Below are 21,612 nucleotides of genomic sequence, written 5' to 3'. Positions count from 1 at the left end.
CTCCATCTTTGTAAACATAGAGACCAAACTACAAACGGTTTCACAGAAGACAACCATCGACTGAACACTTTGAATCAAAGCACCCTACTGACATTCTCATTTGATTGTCTTTTTCTTTTTTTCTTAAGACTACACTCTAATGTAACATCAAATCATTTTTCACACACATATCTGTTCCTGTGAAATCCAGCCCCGCCCCGTTGTCATAGCTACACCTTAACAATATAAAAGTATTAAAATATGCAAACAGTTTTATTGTTGGGTCTTATCAAATGACAGTTAAAAACACAAGTGTCACATTATACAGCATATTGACGTTTTCTGAGGTGATGGTGTAAAATACGTCCAAGCATCGCTAACCTTTGAGTTTCAATTCAACACAAAAATGCTTGTCAAAATCAAATTCCCTACTTCAATATTTTTCTCATTTAAAAACCTGTGTTGCTTGAAATACATCACATTATGTGAGTAAAAATGGTTGCAAATGTTGATTTTACACTGTCAGTGACTGTTAGTACAGAAGTAGAGCTAGAAAAGGACTCCTGTATGTTTATTTGTATGTAAACTAGCATTCAAAAGTGTGAAGTAGGTAAGATTTTTAATGTTTTTGAAAGAAATCTCTTATTCTCACCAAGACTGCATCTGTTCGATCAGTAATATTGTGAAATATTATTAAGATTTTAAATAACTGTTTTCTACTTTATTATATTGTAAAATGTAATTTATTCCTGTGATATTAAAGCTGAATTTTCAGCATCATTACTCCAGTCTTCAGTGTCACATGATCCTTCTGAAATAATTCTAATATGCTGATTTGCTGCTCAAGAAACATTTCTTATTATTATCAATGTTGGAAACAGTTGTGCTGCTTAATATTTTTGTGGAAACACTAAATTTCTTTCAGGATCCTTTGATGAATAGAAAAGAACAGCATTTATTTGAAATAGAAAACTTTTATAACATTATAATGTCTTTACTGTCACTTTTGATCAATTTAATGCATCATTGCTGAATAAAAGTATTAATTTCTTTAAAAAAGAAAATCTTACCCCAAACTTTTGAAGAGTTAGCAAGGAAAACAAAAAATGAAATGTGAACGTTACTTCAAAATTTACACCACGTATCTCACATTACTATTATACTCACATTAGGGTCATTCACAGTGAACGAGGTGGAGGGAGGGGCCACAATCTGAAGAGGAGGAGTCTTGTGACAGTGTTTGTGGAGCTGGTTATTCAATTGATTTGGATGGAGTGGGCGGGGCAAAGCGAACAGGTTCACTTGGCATTGGCCGAGCTGCTGAGCATCTTCCTGACCATCTGTGCGATGGAGTCGCGGTCAATGCCGTAGATTTTGATAAGGTCAGACATCTTGCCGCTGCGGGGAACGTGAGTGACAGCCAGACGCTGGAGAGTGAAACCAGGCTCATTCACGATAGCGGAGCACACCGCCTCCCCCAGGCCACCTGTGCAATTACAGCATGTAAATATGATAATGGGGCTGTAAGTGATTTTTAAGGAATACCACACAAAATTAGCTTATTTTCTGACAGATATCATTGAAATAGGTGTTTTTGGGAAATCATGTCTTGTCTTTGTGAGGTCAGTTGTGTAGGGACTAAGTGCCAGACTTACTAAACAGGGCAAATTAGAAAGAGAGCACAATAGGAATAGGAATGGAAAGCTCTGTGTGTGATATACCGATGACGTGCAAATTAAAGAATACAGACGCAGCGGATCATTTCAATAAAGACCAACGTAATCTACCAAGAGCAATGCAAATTAGTGTCTGGTTTAAGACATGCTGTTTTAGGGCAGTAAATAATAATGGGGCAAATAACAGTAAATTGACTAGTGCAAACCTTAGTAAATCATCTTGCATGATTCATTTGAATACTCTCCTCCCATAAATTTTGCGTCTGAAAGGAAACCTCTACAAATGCATGTGCAATAACATCAGCTGCAAAAATAACTGTGCCCATACCTTTTCAGTGGCTAATTTTTCACTGCGTGTCTTTAGTAAATCCTGACAGTAGTTTTTTAACGCCAAAAGAGGGTTTGTGCTGGCACAGGCTGTTAGTAAATCTGGCCCATAGAATTTTATACAATGTAATTTCTTGTTGTAATGTAAAAAAAAATACTAATTTTGACCTCATATAACATTCTAATATGCTGATTTGGTGCTCAAGAAATGTTCAATGTTGAAATTTTTTTTGTGGAAACCTTAATTTTCTTCAGGATTCTTTGATGAATAGAAAGTTAAAAAACAGCATTTATTTGAAACATAAATCATTATAAATGTCTTCGCTGTCACTTTTGATCAATTTAATTTATCCCTGCTGAATTAGGAATAAGGTTTATATGACTTTCTTCTTTAAGACAAATACAATCGGAGATTTGGCACTTCCAAGCTTTATAATGGGAGTGAATGGGGGGTCCGATTTTGAAGCCAAAAATAGTGCATCCATCCATTGTAAAAGTACTCCATACGACTCCGGGGGGTTAATAAAGGTATTTTGAAGTGAACCGATGGGTTTTTGTAAGAAAAATATCGATATTTAAAACTTCATAATCTAAAATAACTAGTTTCTGGCAGATGACAAGAGTAACCCCTGATGCGATTTATGACGCAGGATGTAGGAGTATCATAAGCTTAGACGCCTCTCGCAATTTAAACAAATAGGGCTGGGCAACAAATTCAAGCTCCTCTTCTCTTATATCGAAATACTCCATCATTTCCCTAAAAAATTTCTCATTTTTTGTCAGCGCCGATAGTCTAGTGGTTAGTGCGCCAACATATGGCACAAATGCGTTCACGGCGACCCAAGTTTGATTCCTGTCTTGGGGATCCTTTGCCGATCCTGCCCCCCTCTCTCTCTGCCCAGTGCTTTCCTGTCTGCTCTCTACTGTCCTATCTGAATAAAGGCACAAAAAGCCCATAAATATAATAAAAAAAATAAAAAACAATCTCATTTTGTATGTCTAATTCATGACTGCTGTTTTGTTTTGCTCTAACCTCTGAGCCTCCGTGTTCGTCATTACGTCATGTGTCGGGTCAGAGGTTACTCTTCCAGCTGTCTGCCTAAAGCTAGTTATTATAGTTAATAATGTTTTAATACATTTTTTTTTTTTTTCCCACAAAAACCCATTGCTTCACTTCAGAAGGCCTTTATTAACTCCCCGGAGCCATGTGGAGTACTTTTACAATGGATGGATGCAATTTTTTTTGCTTCAAAATCGGACCCCCCATTCACTGCCATTACAACGCTTGGAAGAGCCAGGATATTGTTAAATATATCTCCGATTGTGTTCGTCTGAAAAAAGATGTCATATACACCTAGGATGACTTGAGGGTGAGTAAATCATGGAATAATTTTTATTTTTATCAGTAATGAAGCATATTAGAATTGATCTCTCATTTTAAATTAGCATTCACCTGTCCATAAAGGTCACTGTTTGACCTTCTGCACCATGTTTTGCTTTTAAAATTCAGATATTATGTTCAGATGTCAGACATCATGCCTTAATAGACTATCCAAATCTCTTCATCCCTGCATGCCCCTGCTTTCAACCTTGCTGCAATCACATGTTCTCTCTGTCCATCTCTATCCTCTTTCTCTCCCGCGGGGCAGAGGGGATGTTTGCTTTCAGAATGAATTTGGATGTTAAATTCTCTCTCTCTCTCGTCCAGCCTCACTCCTCCTCTGGCACGCAGGCAGTAATGCCAGGTCCAGGGCCGTCTGTGTTATCTAGGTCACAACAAGCCCTGAGGGCGTACGTTTGCTTAAGGAGACCTGACAGCCCTTCGCTTCTCTGTGTCTTTTTTCCCCTGAATGAACAGAATGGGACACGGCCAAAAAAAAATCAAAAAAAAAAATCAACCGATCATGACAACACAATGCCTCTCGCTCCCTGATCCAATGACAATTAGCCAACACATCATGTTTCTTCCAGCCAGCCAATTGCACACTGCCACAACCTCACTCAAGGCCTCACTGACCGATACAACCCTCCTCGGTTGGACGTGCTGTTCATGCCACTTGGATGTGTAGCCATGCCGAAATGTGTGCCTGAGACAAGGGATAATGTGCACTAAGCTTGAAACCTACCTTCATAATAGTGATCCTCAACCGTGATGACACGACCCCTGGTGACGCGCACATGGTCGATGATGGTTTTGGCATCCAGAGGTTTGATTGTAAATGGATCGATCACTCTGATGTAAATCTTCTCTGTAGAGTGACACACACAGCACATGTCAGGTGAAGAGTATATATAGCAACAATAACAATAACAAGTGAAAATGAAAATGAAAGAAAAGTTGAATGGGAGATAGACTATGGACATGACGTGGGAAAACAATTAAGAATTTGTTCCGTGGCCACAATTAAAGGGATAGTTCACCTATTTACTCACACTCATGTCGTTTCAAACCTGTCTAAGTTTCTTTCTTCTGTTGAACACAAAAGAAAATGTTTTGAAGAATGTTGGTAACCAAACAGTTGATGGAACCCATTCACTTTCATAGTAGGAAAAAAATACTGTCTGGTTACAAACATTCTTTAAAATATCTTGTTTTGTGTTCAACAGAAGAAAGAAACTCATACAGGTTTGGAACAACTTGAGGGTGAGTAAATGATGACAGAATTTTTGGGTGAACTATCCCTTTTACTAAAATAAGGGAACAAATTCTTATTCATGGCCACGATATACAGTAGTGACCAAAAGGTGATGTCTGGTCTAGGAAAATTGACATCTTCACCCTTTATTTACACCCTAAATTATGAAGACATGCAAAAACAAGAGAGAACCAATAATATATTAATAACTGATTATGTTATAGGCAATGTATGCATTTCCTATGAGCTTTTTGTTTTTCTCTGCAATTTTTTTCACATAGTAAAATAAAATCTGTAGCTGTAGTTTTGTAGTCTTTTTTGTGAAATAAGATAAATACCTTAACCAAGTTTCGTGTTTTGTTTTTCCTTCATACCTAAAGCTTTAAACGCACTTAAAAAAAAAAAAAAAAAAAAATGTAAAAATATTTTTCTCATATTTTGATCATTTAATCGAACTTGTAGGGTCATAAAAACAAATATCCCCTCCTTGACATCACTTTTGGCTACTCTATTATATATATATATATATATATATACACACACATATAGTCAAACCAAAATTTATTCAGACACCTTGAACATTTCATTCATTAATACAGTTTATTCACTATAGTTTAAAAAATTTTAATAAAATTTGACCAAGGTCTCAGAGTTAAACTGTCAGAAAAAAATAATCTTAATTATGTCAGATAACACTCAAGCAAAACATGGTTAGGTCTAAAGTGTCTAAATTTTTTCCCCCAAAATTTTTTTATCAATTTTACTGGTTGTCCACTGTATGAAGAATTTTTGGGTATAATATGTCACAGTTTACTTTATTTTGCTATCCTCACTTACATAAATGAACTATAGTGTCCTGCACACACTAGTAAAAATATATAAAACATGTCTAAATAATATTTGGTTTGACTGTATATATATATATAATATATATATATTTAAATATATAAATTTTCCCCCCCGGATTTTACCTTTTTTGAGGTACTCAGCTGCTGCCAGAGCTTCATGGAGGGTCAGTCCAGCTCCGATCACTGTAACCTGATCTTCCTTACTCTGGCACACCACCTGATCAGGTAATTTATACATTTGCGGCACATTATCATACATCCTCATAAAATATTAATAATGCAGCTAAACACAGTGAATCTATATAAATGTATGATTGAGTTGAGATTGATTGGAATCTATTTTATATCTCAAAATATTTATTAGTAGTAAAATGTACCAAAACGGCATACATTAAATATCGAATGTTGACAAAGGGACATGCTTTACCTTGGCTTGGCCAACATGGAAGTCCTCATTGCTGTTGTAAATGATTGCAGTCTCTGGACGAGTGGTCCTGATGTAGCACACACCCTAAAGTAAGAAATAAACAAAATATAAATACTTTTTCTTATAGTTTTTAATAGGATTATTATTAGAATTGTCTCCCTTTCGATTCATTGTAATCTATGTACAGTATCTGTCTATCTGACAGTCTTTATCTATCTATCTATCTATCTATCTATCTATCTATCTATCTATCTATCTATCTATCTATCTATCTATCTAGCATTTTCAATTCAGTTATTAAACACATTAAAAATGATCTCTATTGTTCGACCACTCATAATAGGAGATATAACACGCCAACCTTTGTGTTGGCTGCAAGCTCCACAGCCTTTTCAGTAGACATGGCATCACTGGGGTAGAAAATGGTGGCAGTGGGGATGGCTCTAAAAATAGCCATGTCCTCCAGTCCCATGTGGGCCGGTCCGTCCTCTCCTGAAGCACACAAACACACACCAGCCACATACTGCCACTATTAATTTAGACTGAACAGCATTTGCACATCGGATATGTGAGGCAGGTGCACACGCATGCGACAGTCGAGCAGACAGACAGGCAGTCAGGCAGGTGTAACGACAGACGGAGTGGCATGCAGTGTACCTGTGCTAACGGAGGGGATGCCGGGTCACCCGGAGACAGCCTCCGAGATACACAGGGGGAGGGAGAGAGGGAGAAGGGGTTGTGCTAAGAGTCGCACCACCTCCAGACGACCAGGAGAACAAAACACACATTAGAAAGACAGATTTAGGAAAGAAGGGGTGAATTGCTCAAAAATCTATTCAAAAACATCATAGTTAGAGTCACAGCTGCAGTGTGTGAGAGAAGAGAATAGAGTGCGACAGTCGGATTCCGGAAGTAAAAACTCATTCATTTTCTTCATAAGGAAATTGATTTTTAACAATCTGTAAAGACAAACCTGCTGTGAGTTCTGAAGTATGCTTTTGTTTGTCTTCAGCCTGCATTATTTTTAAAATAATCATGTTTAACAGCTGGATTTGTGGTGGGAAACTACATTACCCATGATGCTGTACACAATTCCACCAATTAGAGAGTCAGAGTAAGCAAATCACACCAAAATATATATGTATGTATATATATCATTTTGAATTACACTTAAAATATATTGTTTATATAGATATAAGCAACAATTTTAAATTTTAAAACAGTTTTAGATTTCTCCATCAATCTTAATTTTGTCATTCCCAGTGCTTCATGGGATTGTAGTTCTTTCCCTCATTAAAGCAGTTATGTACACAAGTCTTGTCTTTTTGTCACATTTTCAAATGCTTTAAATGAAAGTTTGCAATGTTGCGATTCACCTTATAGCTGGTTGGTTTGTTTCATGGCTTATAACTCTTTAAAAAAATTTTTTTTTTCGAATCCTTATGGGTAAAATGAATGGAAAAAATACTTCCAGAACCAAGGCCACTGAAAAAGTGGGTGGGGACTAATGCACTCCATGGGAGGTGCAAGAAATGGGCAGGGCTTAAAAGGAAGCATTTTGATTGGAGAGTGAACCTGTCTGTTAGAAGGGGGAGGGGCTTAGATTGTGGCCTGTGAAACAAACGAGGCACTTCTTACCGACGGACAGGCCGCAGTGGGAACCGCAGAGGTTTATGTTGCTGTCTGAGATGGCAGCCATGCGGAGCTGGTCATATGCACGGGTGAAGAAGGTGGCCAGGCTGCTGGCGAACACGATGTTTCGCTCTCGTGCGGCACAGCCTGTGGCAACGCTGACCTGTGAGAGATGGATGACGTTATGAAATCACATTCTGATCCTGCGACATTTCCGATACAAACATACTTTCTTACTGATCAGACATATGGTTTTCATGTGGTGGATAATAACAGGCAAAAACTTTAGAAAGCCAAAACTTTTGGCTCTTTAACAAAAGCAACCCTAACAAACAAATTCAATCCTGGAAGGCCAATGACCTGCAGAGTTTAGCTCCCACTTGCCTCAACACACCTGTCTGGAAGTTTTTAGTATGGCCACCAAGACCTTGATTAGCAGGATATTGGCCCTTCAGGAGCAGGATTGGACACCCCTGCTATAACCACTTTATTTTGAAATACTTTAAAAGAAATGATCCAAACCAAAAGGCATAACATTTGGTAATATACAGGCAGATGCATCAGACATAGGTAGTTTAATAGGTCATACCCCCTCATTCTTTAGTAGGTTGTAATATACTAGAGAAGAGACACATGGAATCTGCTAAACAAGAACTCCATTTTATTCTTCATTTCAAAGGAATTATCAACATGCAGCTCACACACTCGCTATCATTTCCTGTTTCCTGTGTCAAATCCTCTCCATGCGACTCATCATCTAGAATATAACAGAGCCTCGGCCACAATAAAGGCTAAAATATATACACTATATATATATATATATATATATATATATATATATATATATATATATATATATATATATATATATATATATATATATATATATATATATACAGTGGCATGAAAAAGTATGTGAACCCCTTGCAAAATCTGTGAAAATGAGAATTATTTTAATAAAATAAGAGGAATAATAAAAAATGCATGTTATTTTTTGTCTAGTACTGTCCTGAGTAAGATATTTTACATAAAAGATGTTTGCATTTAGTTCACAAGACAAAACAATAGCTGAATTTATTAAAATAACCCCATTCATAAGTATGTGAACCATTGATTCTCAATACTGTGTGTGGTTACCTGATGATCCACGACTGTTTTTATGTTTTGTGATGGTTGTTCATGAGTCTCTTGTTTGTCCTGAGCAGTTAAACTGAGCTCTGTTCTTCAGAAAAATCCTCCAGCTCCTGCAGATTCATCAGTTTTCAAGCATTTTTGCATATTTGAACCCTTTCCAGCAGTAGCTGTATGATTTTGAGATCTGGACTACTGAGGGACTCAAACACAACTATTAAAAAAGGTTCAAACATTCACTGATGCTCCAGAAGGAAACACGATGCATTAAGAGCCGAGGGGTGAAAACTTTTGAATTAAAATATCAAGGTAAATTGTACTTAATTTTTCTGCCGGGAGACATGCAAGTATCTTCTGTTAGTTCCGAAGGGCAGTACTAAATGAAAAACAATGATATTTAAACAAAATAAGAAAAATTGTGACATCTTCATCCTGTTCAAAAGTTTTCACCCCTCGGCTCTTAATGCATCGTGTTTCCTTCTGGAGCATCAGTGAATGTTTGAACCTTTTTTAATAGTTGTGTTTGAGTCCCTCAGTAGTCCAGATCTGAAAATCCTACAGTCACTGCTGGAAAGGGTTCAAATATGCAAAAATGCTTGAAAACTGATGAATCTGCAGGAGCTGGAGGATTTTTCTGAAGAACAGAGCTCAGTTTAACTGCTCAGGACAAACAAGAGACTCATGAACAACCATCACAAAACATAAAAACAGTCGTGGATCATCAGGTAACCACACACAGTATTGAGAATCAATGGTTCACATACTTATGAATGGGGTTATTTTAATAAATTCAGCTATTGTTTTGTCTTGTGAACTAAATGCAAACATCTTTTATGTAAAATATCTTACTCAGGACAGTACTAAACAAAAAATAACATGCATTTTTAATTATCCCTCTTATTTTATTAAAATAATTCTCATTTTCACAGATTCTGCAAGGGGTTCACATACTTTTTCATGCCACTGTATATCTAAAATTAATCATTGTTAAATATATATATATATATAATGTTCTTATAATGTTTTGAGTTTTGCTTGAAATATATGTTTTGCTTGCAACATATAAGCTATTTTTTTCTTTAAAATACATACAGTCAAAACAAAAATTATTTTTTTATATATTTTTACCAGTGGGTGCAGGACACTATAGTTCATTTATGTAAGTTAGGACAGCAAAATAAAGTAAACTGTGACATATTATACCAAAAAAAAAAAGTCATTCAATGGACTACCAGTAAAATTGATAAAAAAATTTGGAACCAAAAATTATTCAGACACTTTGACCTGAAAATGTTTTGCTTGAGTGTTATCTGACATAATGAAGATTATTTTTTTCTGACAGTTTAACTTTTCTAACAGTATTACCATTTTTTAAACTATAGTTAATAAACTGTATTAATGAATGAAATGTTCAAGGTGTCTGAATAAATCTTGGTTTGACTATATTTTCTTACCTAATGCAATTGCATTTATACATTTAAAATATGGATTAAGTATCCAAATACTTCTTGAAGGCCCTGCATTATATCGTTAAGCTATCAACAACTACAGTCATTGTAGTCATTGACAGGCTGTAGTGCACAACTCCCTCATTATTATTATTCACGCTAGGATCTATTAGTATATGTCCTCTAATTGGCCTTAAAATTTGCCTTTGATTGGTTAACTGTGTGGAACAGATATGAACTCTGACCATTTAATTAGTATTTAGCTTTTCAGCACGTCAGTCAGGATCATGTCCCAAAACTCTAAATGACAAATGAGTGACCTACATTTTACCTACCACATGTACCAAGGGAACAATTACTATGTAGAGACAAAGCAGAAATATTTTGGCTTACAGCACAGATCATAAAGAATGTGCTTATGAGATGAAACGAAGGCAGTGCGGGTTTTCTGCATGGCTTCTCTGGGAAAGGCACTGCAGCAGGGCGTGGTGCAAAATGGAGCGTAAGTGGGTCACATCTTCACTGCTGCATTATGGATAGAGCGCATGTATTATTCAACAAACCAGCGACTTAGATGCTTTGAGGGGCATTTTACGTGGCCAATCCCACAGCTCTACTTTATCAGAACAATCTAGGGAGTGTTTAAGGATGTTTCATTCACTAAGCTAGTCTTTCAAATGTGCAGACCTTTGATTTGGATTTTAAAACTGTCAAGGGAGCCATTAAAGGGGCACTTCACAGCTGACAAAATGAGCTTTCAATAAGACTTGGCTGTTTATGAACACTCTAAAAAATAATATATTGGCTCAACAACAATAAAAAAAAATTAACGCAACAGTTTGCTTCAATTGTTTTGAGATATGACAACTTTGAGTGAATTTACATTCAACTAACAAGCTACACTGACTCACTGAGTTGGATGAACTTAATAATTTGTAGCATAAACACACATTTAAAAAAAAAATTAAGTCACTACAACTACCAGAGTTGTAGCCCTGGAACCAATTAATCTATTTCAGTTCAAATCAACAGCTAGCATAGCACATGCTAACATAACTTATTTAACATATTTAATGAAAATTAAGATATTACTTGTCACTGGCATTAGCACAGTCATTGCTTATAGAGTCAATGTAGCGTTATGTATCTACTCTTCAGCACAATGTTATCCACAAAAACTTCAACATTATTTTTTTAAATGTCAAACATAACAGCATTAAACACTAACAGGTCTTTCCCTTCACTAAAAACTAATAAATTAACACTTAATTTCAACATATCAGTCTTATGCAAAGCATGATGGGAACTAGAAATCCACTGCCTAATTTCTGAAGTTATTAAGACAGCTTCATTAAGTTACTACAACCAAGCCAATTAATTTTAGTTTAAATTACAGACGATTTTTTGCCAAATATACTGCACTGGACATTTTGCCGTCCAAGGCCACTCCCAACAGGCTGCTATGGATACGCTTGACCAGTCAAATACCACATTGATTTAGTAGGAAATACATCTTAGCAAACTTTTATGGCACTTTTCCACTGCGTGGTACTACTCGGCTCGGCATGGCATGTTCAAAGAGTAAACATTTAGCAGGTGTCAATTACATTTTGTTTTCAGTAAAGTATCCAGCATGTTTTGTAAATAACACTCTGTCGATCTGACTGTCTGTGGGTGGGGATAGACAAATGCGGAAATAATCTGTAGATTTCACGAAAGCCCTGTAGCTATCAAAAGTCCACAGAGTGATGCGTTTTGCATCATTCAGCGGACTTTTGATGACAAATAAACAGGAATTTCTTGGTACAGGTAACACAGAGAATGAGTAAACATTGTTCATTTACATATACTACAGAAAAAATATGTATTTTTACTAGTTTTCAGTCTGATTTCCTAAAAAAAGTACTTGGCATTTTTGGATCTTTCAAATATTTTTTAATAATACTTCATAGTTTCCTACCATGTTCTGCTCTGCGCTGTAGCACTCAATGAAGCGGTTGGGATGCTCATTTTTAAAGATTTCAGAGTAGGTGAAATTTTTGGTGTCGACATCCATAGCCACCACTCGCTCGTTGTAACGTCCCAGTTTGGCCACAGCCATCCCATATGCCTTACAGGTGGCAATCTGTTGGAAAAGAACATGATGAAGAGAACATATATATAATCCATCCAACCATATTTTTTGCGTGGCTTGACCTCTCACCTTCTCTCCAGGTTTGTAGTTGGGAGCGCTGGGCATGCGGACATTGCGCAGACTCACAGGTGGAGCATCTTCAATGGGTGAAGCCGGGTACATGCGCTTGTTACTGTTGAGGATGCGGCTCTGGATGTCTCTCATGACACTCTCTGCCATGTCCTTTGACAGCACCTTGCCATGCCATCCCATCTTATCTTCTGCCACTGAGGACAACAAAGTTTTTTTTGTTTTTTTTTTGTAACAAAGAATAGTTATATCAATCATTACAAATTAGGACGTTATAGGATGAAATATACCAGGAATGCCTTTGCCCTTAATGGTCTTGGCAATGATGGCAGTGGGCTGGTGGCGTGGTTGGCTCATGGCTTTACACAGCTCCTCCACACTGTGGCCATCCACAATGATGGCATGCCACCTGAAAACACACCAAACAATGAACCGATTGATGAATTTACACTGCACACACACACACACACACACACACATTAGGTTTCCATTTGTGGTGACATTCCATAGACATAATGATACTCATAATGCTTTGCATTTTTACATTTTCAAAAAACATCATTTAGTGTGATTCATAAGCTGTTTTCCTGATGTGGAACAAAAACGGTTCCCACAAAGACAAGGATTTCGTAAATTGCCATCTTTGTGGGGACATTTACAGGACCACAAACACACACACATTGATACACCCATCATTATGAGCACATTCCATAGGCGTAATGGTTTTTATACTGAGCTAATGACATTTTCTAGCCACTAACCCTACCCACATGGAAAGAACCTATATGTGGATATATGCGCATATATGAAACCTATATGCAGTGTATATGTACATATATGCTGCATATATGCACATATATGATAATATATATGCTGCATATATGCGCATATATACTGCATATATGCTATATATATGCTGCATATATGCGCATATATATTGCATATATGCTATATATATGCTGCATATATGCGTATATATACTGCATATATGTGTATATATGCCACATATAGGCAAAATTGAGGTGCATATATGTGCATATACAGGAAATACAGGTCTCTTGTATTGCTTCTTCATATCCATATATATGCCCTATACATACAAGATATGTCTTCTATATAGCTAATGGCAGGATCTGGTCATTTTGTAGCTCATATCTCATTTTTGACTGTCATACATGATGCCTAGCTCATATTTTCTATTATCAAGGCAAAAACTAAGAATTAACGAAAAAAATTATGCAAGAACTTATGTATGTGCGAATGTAGCAGTTATGTATTTAGACAATTATTTTGTGATTCCACTTGCCATGACCATATTTGGGGTTTCCTGCCGCCATGCTGACTTGGGGTGTTGACGCACTTTGCTGCTTCCCAGTCTGCATGAGACATCACAGCGGTAGGTCGCACAAAGTTTTTGCGGTGATTCAATTAAGGCCATGTTTCATGTAACAGCTGAATTCACATGATATATTTGTATGATTGTAATCCAAAACCCCTCTGTGATGTACATTCAGATGTTTCGTTGATTATTTTTCTTTACTTAAGTTACTTTTAATATCTCTCTTTCTCAGCGTTGTGCGTTGCTGGCGCATCCCACATGGAAAAAACCTATATAAACATATATGTTTCAATATAGGTTTGATATAGGTTTTTAATATATGTGACATATATAAAATTGGCCGTTTTCCTATATTATGTGTACATATATGTACATATATGTGTATATATATATATGTGTGTACATATATGTGTACATATATGTGTACATATATGTGTGCATATATGTACATATATGTACATATAATATAGGAAAACGGCCAATTTTATATATGTCACATATATGTAAAACCTATATTGTTAACTAGAAATTTTTTCAGTAAAGTGAAATAAAGGTAAAATAGCATAAAATAAAATATAAATATTAGATGAAAAAAAAGTATTTATTTCAGTCAGTTGACAAGGCAACATTTGTAATTTTCTAATAATTACGAATACTGAAATTAAAGCTATATAGATATATAAAAAACTAATAAAAATGACAAAAGCACATAATAAAATAACTAAAATTTAAATTAAAAATGAAGTTATAAAAAATAAAAGGGAATTCAAATTATTAATAAATTCTACAATAGTGCTATTAATACTAAAATAACACTTATATCTCACTAAAAACAATAAAATGAACTAAATAAGACTGAATAACTGAATGAGCATTTCATTACAGTGCAAAAAATCCAAGAAAAATATAATTTCTTTTTTTTTTTTTAGGATTGAAATATGACATGTTTTTGACCTGTTTTCATAATTCACCCATACAGTATGTCATTTACTGTATCCAAGCTCTCTTGCCCAAAGGTACAGTGGTGAAATCTCATGGATCATCCTTTCTGGGGTTTGAACCTACAAGTTTTATTTCATAGGTCTTCAACCCTGTTGCTGGGGACCCACTGTCCTGCAAAGTTTATTTCCAACCAGCTCCAGCACACCTGTCTGTGTATTTTCAAGCAATCCTGAGTTTAATTATCTGCTTCATATGTATATGATTAGGGTTGGAATTAAATTCTGCTGGGCAGTGGGTCTCCAAGAGCAGGGTTGAAGGAGCAAATGCCTTTAACCACCTCCATCCAACCTACCCAAAGGCTTCACAGCGTCTCTGGTACTTCTCCACATGGTGCTGCAGTGGTGCTGGATCACTCTGGCCCAGACGGTTGATGTCCAGTATGGCCAACAGATTGTCCAGCTGGTAGTAGGAAGCGAAGGACATGGCCTCCCATACGGCCCCCTCCGACATTTCTCCATCCCCCAGCAGACAGTAGACATGGTAACTGCAAAAGAGTGAACGAACAATTACATTTTTTGCATTTGTAAAGACAATGCCGTGGTGCTTGCATGTGCAAATTCGCCATCATGCCAACAGTGTTGTAAGTGGTTGCTGTATAGCTAAGCTGTTCGGAGTGTTTTAGCACATTGTTATACGGTTGCTTGGACGATTCGAGTGGTTGGTAATGTGTTTTGAGTGCTAGGGGATTATTTATTCTTTATTTGATGTGTTTGTTTCTTTTATGTATACTTATATATTTATATATATGTCAGTATTCTGGTCTCCAAGCTCTTCCTAAAACTTTTCAACCTAATATACTTTGTTTTTTCATCTATTAAAAGTGTTTTTTGGCCATTCAGACTCCAAAAAGAATTCAAATAAATGCTAGTCTTTTGAACTTACTATTCATCACAGTTTCCACAAAAATATTGAGAAGCACAACTGTTTTCAACACTGATAATAAGAAATGTTTCTTGAGCAGCAAATCAGCATATTAGAATGATTTCTGAAGGGTCATGAAGGGTCATGAAGACTGGAGAAATGATGCTGAAAATTCAGCTTTGAATCACAGGAATAAATTATATTTTAAAATATATTCAAATAGAAAACAGTTATTTTAAATTGTAATAATATTTCATAATATTACTGTTTTTAATGTATTTTTAATCAAATAAATGCAGCCTTGGTGAGCAGAAGAGACATTAAAGAACATTTTAAATCTAAACAAACTGTGGTGAACATATTTTACTTTGGTTTATTTCATCTCTTTCTTTTTTGTTTCGGCTTGCTTACTGATGTGTTAAATCTCATCACCGCCACCTTTTTAATACCACCTGACACTTTCCTGTCACACCAAATCCGTCTTTCACAAATGAGAAGAGATAGGTTCAATTGATTAGAAATCAGCTGGGATTTGAGTAAAATTGCTCTTACACATCACAGCAGGCATGATTCCTCGTTCTCTGCACAGCAACGCTCACACAGATACAGATTATGTATTTATGGGCTTTTACAATGCATTATAAATAGAGAGTTGGCCACGTTTTGAAAGGTCTGCACAAAAACTAGGTTTCGATTTGGAAATAATTTGTATGCTTATGCATAAATTGAATTCTATCCAAGATATAAAAATAACCGTGTGACGGCCGCTGGGGCTTTGATTATTAGAGCAGAAGAATCGCGAAAGCACAGCTTGACGGGAAAACTCCACACCCTTAAAATCTGCAGCACGCATCCATACAGACATACACACATGAGATTGTAGTGAGCATTCAGATAAATACATTTTCTGCATCTTTGCTTATTATATTCAATTTTTAAGCATCTTAGCACTAGGGTATTTTTTAAAGAGGACCTTTTCTGCTTTTTTACATTTTCCAGTTTCTTTAGTGAATAAAGTTAATGTTTGAGCATGAAAAAGGTCTGCAAAGTTATAAAGCAAAAATTCACTCCAAAGGGACTTATTCCCTTATTATCAGTGTTTCTAAACTCCCTGAAATGCCTTGATTGTAGTGTGAAGTTTTCTTCCTGAAACAAACACGTCACATTATTCCTCACTGAAATAATTTCCAACCAAAGCATACGCAAAAAAAGGGGCAAGGTTGAAACTCACGGTTATGGAAAGGGCATGACATTTCTGAAACACGCTTGAAGCGGTAGACCAATCACAACACAACGGTCCAGCAGACCAATCAGAGAACATTGTGCTTTTCAGAAGGAGGGGCTTCATAGTGACAGGAATTAAACAGAGCGTTACTGACAGACTGGGAAGAGAGGTGCTGCAATATGTGCAAAATAATGTTTTTTTGAACATTCAAGCATGAAAACCTATTCTAATAGACCCCAAAAACTAAATCAAGACTTTCAAAAAGGGCATAATAGGTCCCCTTTAAAATAGATCAAGATAATTTTGTGTTTGCAATGAATCGCAAGCTATAAAGCTGTTTGTTTTTACTGTAGAGCTAATATATGCAGTTATCATTAACGTGTGGGTTTATGGGTAACATTCTTACCTGGATTTGTCAAAGTATTTAGCCGTATAGGCCATTCCACAGGCTACGCCCAGCCCCTGTCCCAGAGAGCCTGTGGCCACATCCACAAACTGCTGCTTCTGTCAAAACCACACACACTCACATCAATGTTACATAAAATAACAGCTGTCATTGGTTAATGGCTCATGCGTTTGAAGCCAGTTTAACCTGAAAAATCATTTATGACCCAATAAACTACAATATTTCTCACGGTGCTCCTAAATATTTTCTGCTCTGAGAGCAGGCAACTTTCATATCATTTTGATTGAATATGTCAAAGAAGAGCGTCTGATCTTATATGAGTGTGTGTGTGTGTGTGTTACTCACGGGTGTGGGGTGTCCCTCCAGAGTGGAGTCGACCTGACACATGCTCATGAGCTCAGACTCTTTCAGGAAGCCGATCTCCACCCACACAGAGTAGAGGACCGGAGCCGCATGACCCTGTGGGAAAAAATTAAAAATAAATCTATGGGTCAACCACAATGCCACCATTATGCAATTATCCAACAATTACTTAACAACTTAAAAGGGCAGTTTAACAGTTGATAACAAAATTCAGCCCTGAATTATATTATATTATATTATATTATATTATATTATATTATATTATATTATATTATATTATATTATATTATATTATATTATATTATATTATATTATATTATGTGGATTTTATTAATATTTTTAAATTGTTAATTTTATTTAACTGATAGGATTGATTGCCTTGAATTATTATATTATATTATATTATATTATATTATATGGATTTTATTATTATTTTTATATTATTTTGTATTTAATTTATATTACCATAGTATGCCATTATCCAACAATTACTTAACAGCTTAAAAATATATTACATTATATTATTTTTTATTTTATATTATATTATATTATTTATATTTTATTTAATTTTTATTACCACCATTATGCAATTATCAAACAATCAACTGATAAACATATTTAGCATAGCCCTGTATTATTATACTATATAATATTATATTATTGGGGATTTTATTTTTTTATTATTTTATTTTATTTTATTTTATTACTACCATTATGCAATTATCAAACAATTACTTAAACTTAAAATATCAGTTTAACAATTGATAAACCTATTTAGTATAGCACTGTATTATTTTATAATATTATATGGATTTTACTATTATTTTTATTATATTATTTATATTTTATTTAATTAATATTACCACCATAATGCAGTTATCCAACCAACGTATGTTTATTAAAAACTAATAAACATATTTAGTACAGCATATTATTATGTATTTTTTTATTATTAATTTTAATTAATAATTACTTTTATTTTAAATTATTTATATTTATTATTTATTTACATTTTAATATAAATTATATTATAGGCTTATTATATCTTGAACTCAATTATGTTTTTTTCATGGAACTCGTAGTACAATTAGTTATACTTATTATAGTTTAATTTTGGGTAGTCAAGGCCGGGTAATAAGATCAATATGTATATAACTGACCAGTACGTCCATCATTTTGCACCCAATTTTCCTTAGGGTAAATTTAAAATTTTTTTAGTGCCATGTTTTTTGTACCATGTATTTCTGCATTTACTATCATAATACCATGGTATTCGTCACTGTACCTTGGAGTATGATGTAAAATTCCATTTGTATATAGATATGTTTATCATTCAATAGCACTTATCAAATAGCATTCAAATGGCATTTCCATTACTGTTACCATGGTACTGACACAGTACTTTTTGTAAGGAGACTTAATAGACCAAATAAATGTAATTCTCCTGACTTACTGTCATCTTGGTTTAAACTTGAAATATTAAACCTGACACTTGAATAATCCCAGTTAGTTGAGTCTCTTCTCTTGTAACCTCACCTTGGAAAGGATGAAGCGGTCGTTGTTAGGGTTCTTGGGATCATCTGGCCTGTACTTCATAGTATGGAAGAAAAGCACAGACATGATCTCTGCTACACTGCAGCATGATGTTGGATGCCTGCAGAATAAAAGTGGAAAGACTCTGAAGGTCAGGATAGATATGGGAGGTAGTTTTATAATTAACTATTCATTTAGACATTATGCAACATAAACAAATTATCGCACACACAGACACACACAAAAGACAAATAATTGAGCTTGTCAGGTTTGAATAATACAATTAGTGACCGTCTATCCAAAAGGACACCAAAGGTGATGTTTAATCCAGGATGCCCCACCGGCAACACACTTGTGGCATAATCTAAAGCTTTGAGCAATCATACCACCCACTAACATCCATCTGCTTCAAGATTAGGTCACAGACAGCACTAAAAACCACATGCTGTGAGACAGACTCGGCATCAGATCAAATCTTCACCTGCCAAATCACTGTTTTAAAAAGCAATTTAATGTTATGCTCAATCATCTACACATTTCAGATATGAATAACTGCGCCATTTGGATTCATGCGGCAGTTTACATAACAGCTCAGCAGTACCAGTAGAAAACATACTTTGCCTAGAGGAAAGAACATGCCATTTGAAACAATGGTCTTGAAAAACAATGATCATCTTCATGCACCCGTCTTATAAACTTGTACTGAAGTTTCTGTTTCAAATCATCTTAGATGTTTTTTAATAATTACAGATGCAAATGTTTTATTTATAAAAATAAAAATGGAGCATGGAATAAAGAAAATGAGTCAAACTAAAATGCAAAAAAGATTTTCCAATGAAGCTTTACATATGCTTCACAGAAATGACAAAAGAAGATTTCTTCATTAACTAGCTATGTAAAATATAATTACTAATATTAAATTATGTATTTAGTATTGTTCTCAAACATTGCAAAAGTTGATTATAGGTGTATTCTATAAAACAACCCTTTTAATTGTCCCAAATTGAAAAGAACTAGCTGCAATTGCATTGCTGTAAAAAATTATTATTATTATTATTATTATTATTAATAGTAAAATCAACCCCACATGAAGTATAGTTGTTGTTAAAAACTAGTAAAATAAAGTAAAATTGTTCAAATAAATAACATTTTTAAAATTCAATTTATAAAAAAATTACAGAAAAAACTCTCAAAAATCCAGAATAAAATTTAATTTGTCCTTTTTCTAGCAGCATCATCTCACCATCTGTCTACTAAGGTTTAGAGGACAAAGATTACGCCTTGCATAAGGGTGTGCATGCAAGAGTGTGTTTGCTCACACACAACAGTCTATCTATCTATCTATCTATCTATCTATCCGTCTATCTATCCGTCTGTCCATCTGTTCAAATAAGTCACATTAAAAAGACAGGTATTTGCAGAAAGTGTACCAACTCTTACCCGTTGCCCACTGCAGTGGTGGCTTTGATAGAGTTGATACGGAGGCGATTGGCAATGTTTCTCAGCGCCTGCACGGTCTGCTGGTCTGGTTTGTGGTAGTCTTCCATGGGTTCAGCCTAATAGCACCACAGAATGAAAGGAGAGAATGAGGTTGAGGAGAGCACTGGTTGCGTGTCTGTGAAAGACAGAAAAAGGAGGAGGAGAGGAGAGGGAGGCTGCTTTATGCCAGCACACATACACACACTTTATAGTGTGCAACACAGGACGAGAGGCAATGTGCATTGGCTGTGACAGAGAAAGTGGGTGTGTGCTGAGGAGAGAGATTGAGAGAGACAGAGAGAGAGAGAGAGAGAGAGTAAAGAGGAAGAATCACTCATTATGACCTTTGGCTGCTGGATCTAAACTCATTACCAGATTAAAGAAGCGCCTCAGTCTTTTGAGATCGCAAAGGACGTGTGTGTGCGTGTTTGGGTTTAATTAGCTATAGTTTAAGGATAAAATTGTGGCCAAATCTGACAAAACTTCCAAATCTGACAAATTTCTCAAATTATAACAATAGAATAAATAAATTATGTGTGTGTGTGTGTGTGTGTGTGTGTGTGTGTGTGTTCTAAAAAAGTATTTATTTAGGGGATTTTTGTAGGGGTTAGTTAATATAAATATATTAGTTTTATATAAAAACAATAGAAGTCTATGGTATCCTCAATTAGGATTATTAAAATACATGCAGATGGGTTTTATGTACTTAGACCAAGAATTAATTTTTTACATTTTATATTACTTGTTTAAAATTTATGGTAAACACTTTACAATAAGGTCGCATTTGTTAATGTTAATGCATTAGCTAAAACGATCTTATCAATTATCAATATATTTTACAGCATTTATTAATCTTTTGTTGATGTTAGCTAATAAAAATACAATTCTTTGTTGTTTGTTCATATTAGTTCATACGGAAGAGGATTAGGGCCAAGCAATAATAAAAAAATAAAACCATCTCGAGATTAAAGTTGTTGAATTTCGAGAAAAAACTCGTTAAATTTCAAGAAAAAAGTCAAAATAAAATGTTGAGAATAAACTCATTAAATTACGAGAAAAAAACTTGTTAAATTTCAAGAAAAAAGTCGAGATAAAAT

The 21,612-nt window shown here is 35.0% G+C and overlaps 1 protein-coding gene across 1 annotated transcript; it reads right to left on the bottom strand.

Annotated features, from left to right (window-relative positions):
* Nucleotides 1-969: 969 nt before the first annotated feature.
* tkta (transketolase a) lies at nucleotides 970-20,845 on the bottom strand. The gene is made up of 14 exons (XM_048173492.1): nucleotides 20,477-20,845; nucleotides 19,040-19,157; nucleotides 17,486-17,599; nucleotides 17,141-17,238; nucleotides 14,941-15,132; nucleotides 12,598-12,716; nucleotides 12,308-12,504; nucleotides 12,065-12,229; nucleotides 7,532-7,688; nucleotides 6,255-6,385; nucleotides 5,894-5,977; nucleotides 5,590-5,683; nucleotides 4,109-4,231; nucleotides 970-1,465 (listed from the first exon to the last, which is right to left on the bottom strand). The coding sequence occupies exons 1-14, from the start codon at nucleotides 20,581-20,583 to the stop codon at nucleotides 1,278-1,280; spliced, it is 1,887 nt and encodes a 628-aa protein (XP_048029449.1). The 5' UTR covers nucleotides 20,584-20,845; the 3' UTR covers nucleotides 970-1,277.
* Between the last annotated feature and the right edge of the window lie 767 nt (nucleotides 20,846-21,612).

Source organism: Megalobrama amblycephala, linkage group LG21 (genome assembly GCF_018812025.1).
Source record: "Megalobrama amblycephala isolate DHTTF-2021 linkage group LG21, ASM1881202v1, whole genome shotgun sequence".
NCBI classification, from domain to species: domain Eukaryota; kingdom Metazoa; phylum Chordata; class Actinopteri; order Cypriniformes; family Xenocyprididae; genus Megalobrama; species Megalobrama amblycephala.
This window is presented reverse-complemented; position numbering and strand designations above follow the sequence as displayed.

Excerpts from the sequence above, each read along its gene's own strand:
- tkta (XM_048173492.1), bottom strand. The coding sequence starts at position 20,583 with ATGGAAGACTACCACAAACCAGACCAGCAGACCGTGCAGGCGCTGAGA. Across the intron at positions 12,717-14,940 it reads AGACGCTGTGAAGCCTTTGG|GTGGCATGCCATCATTGTGG; the intron begins GTAGGTTGGATG and ends GTGTGTTTTCAG. Across the intron at positions 4,232-5,589 it reads AGCTGAGTACCTCAAAAAAG|AGAAGATTTACATCAGAGTG; the intron begins GTAAAATCCGGG and ends GTCACTCTACAG.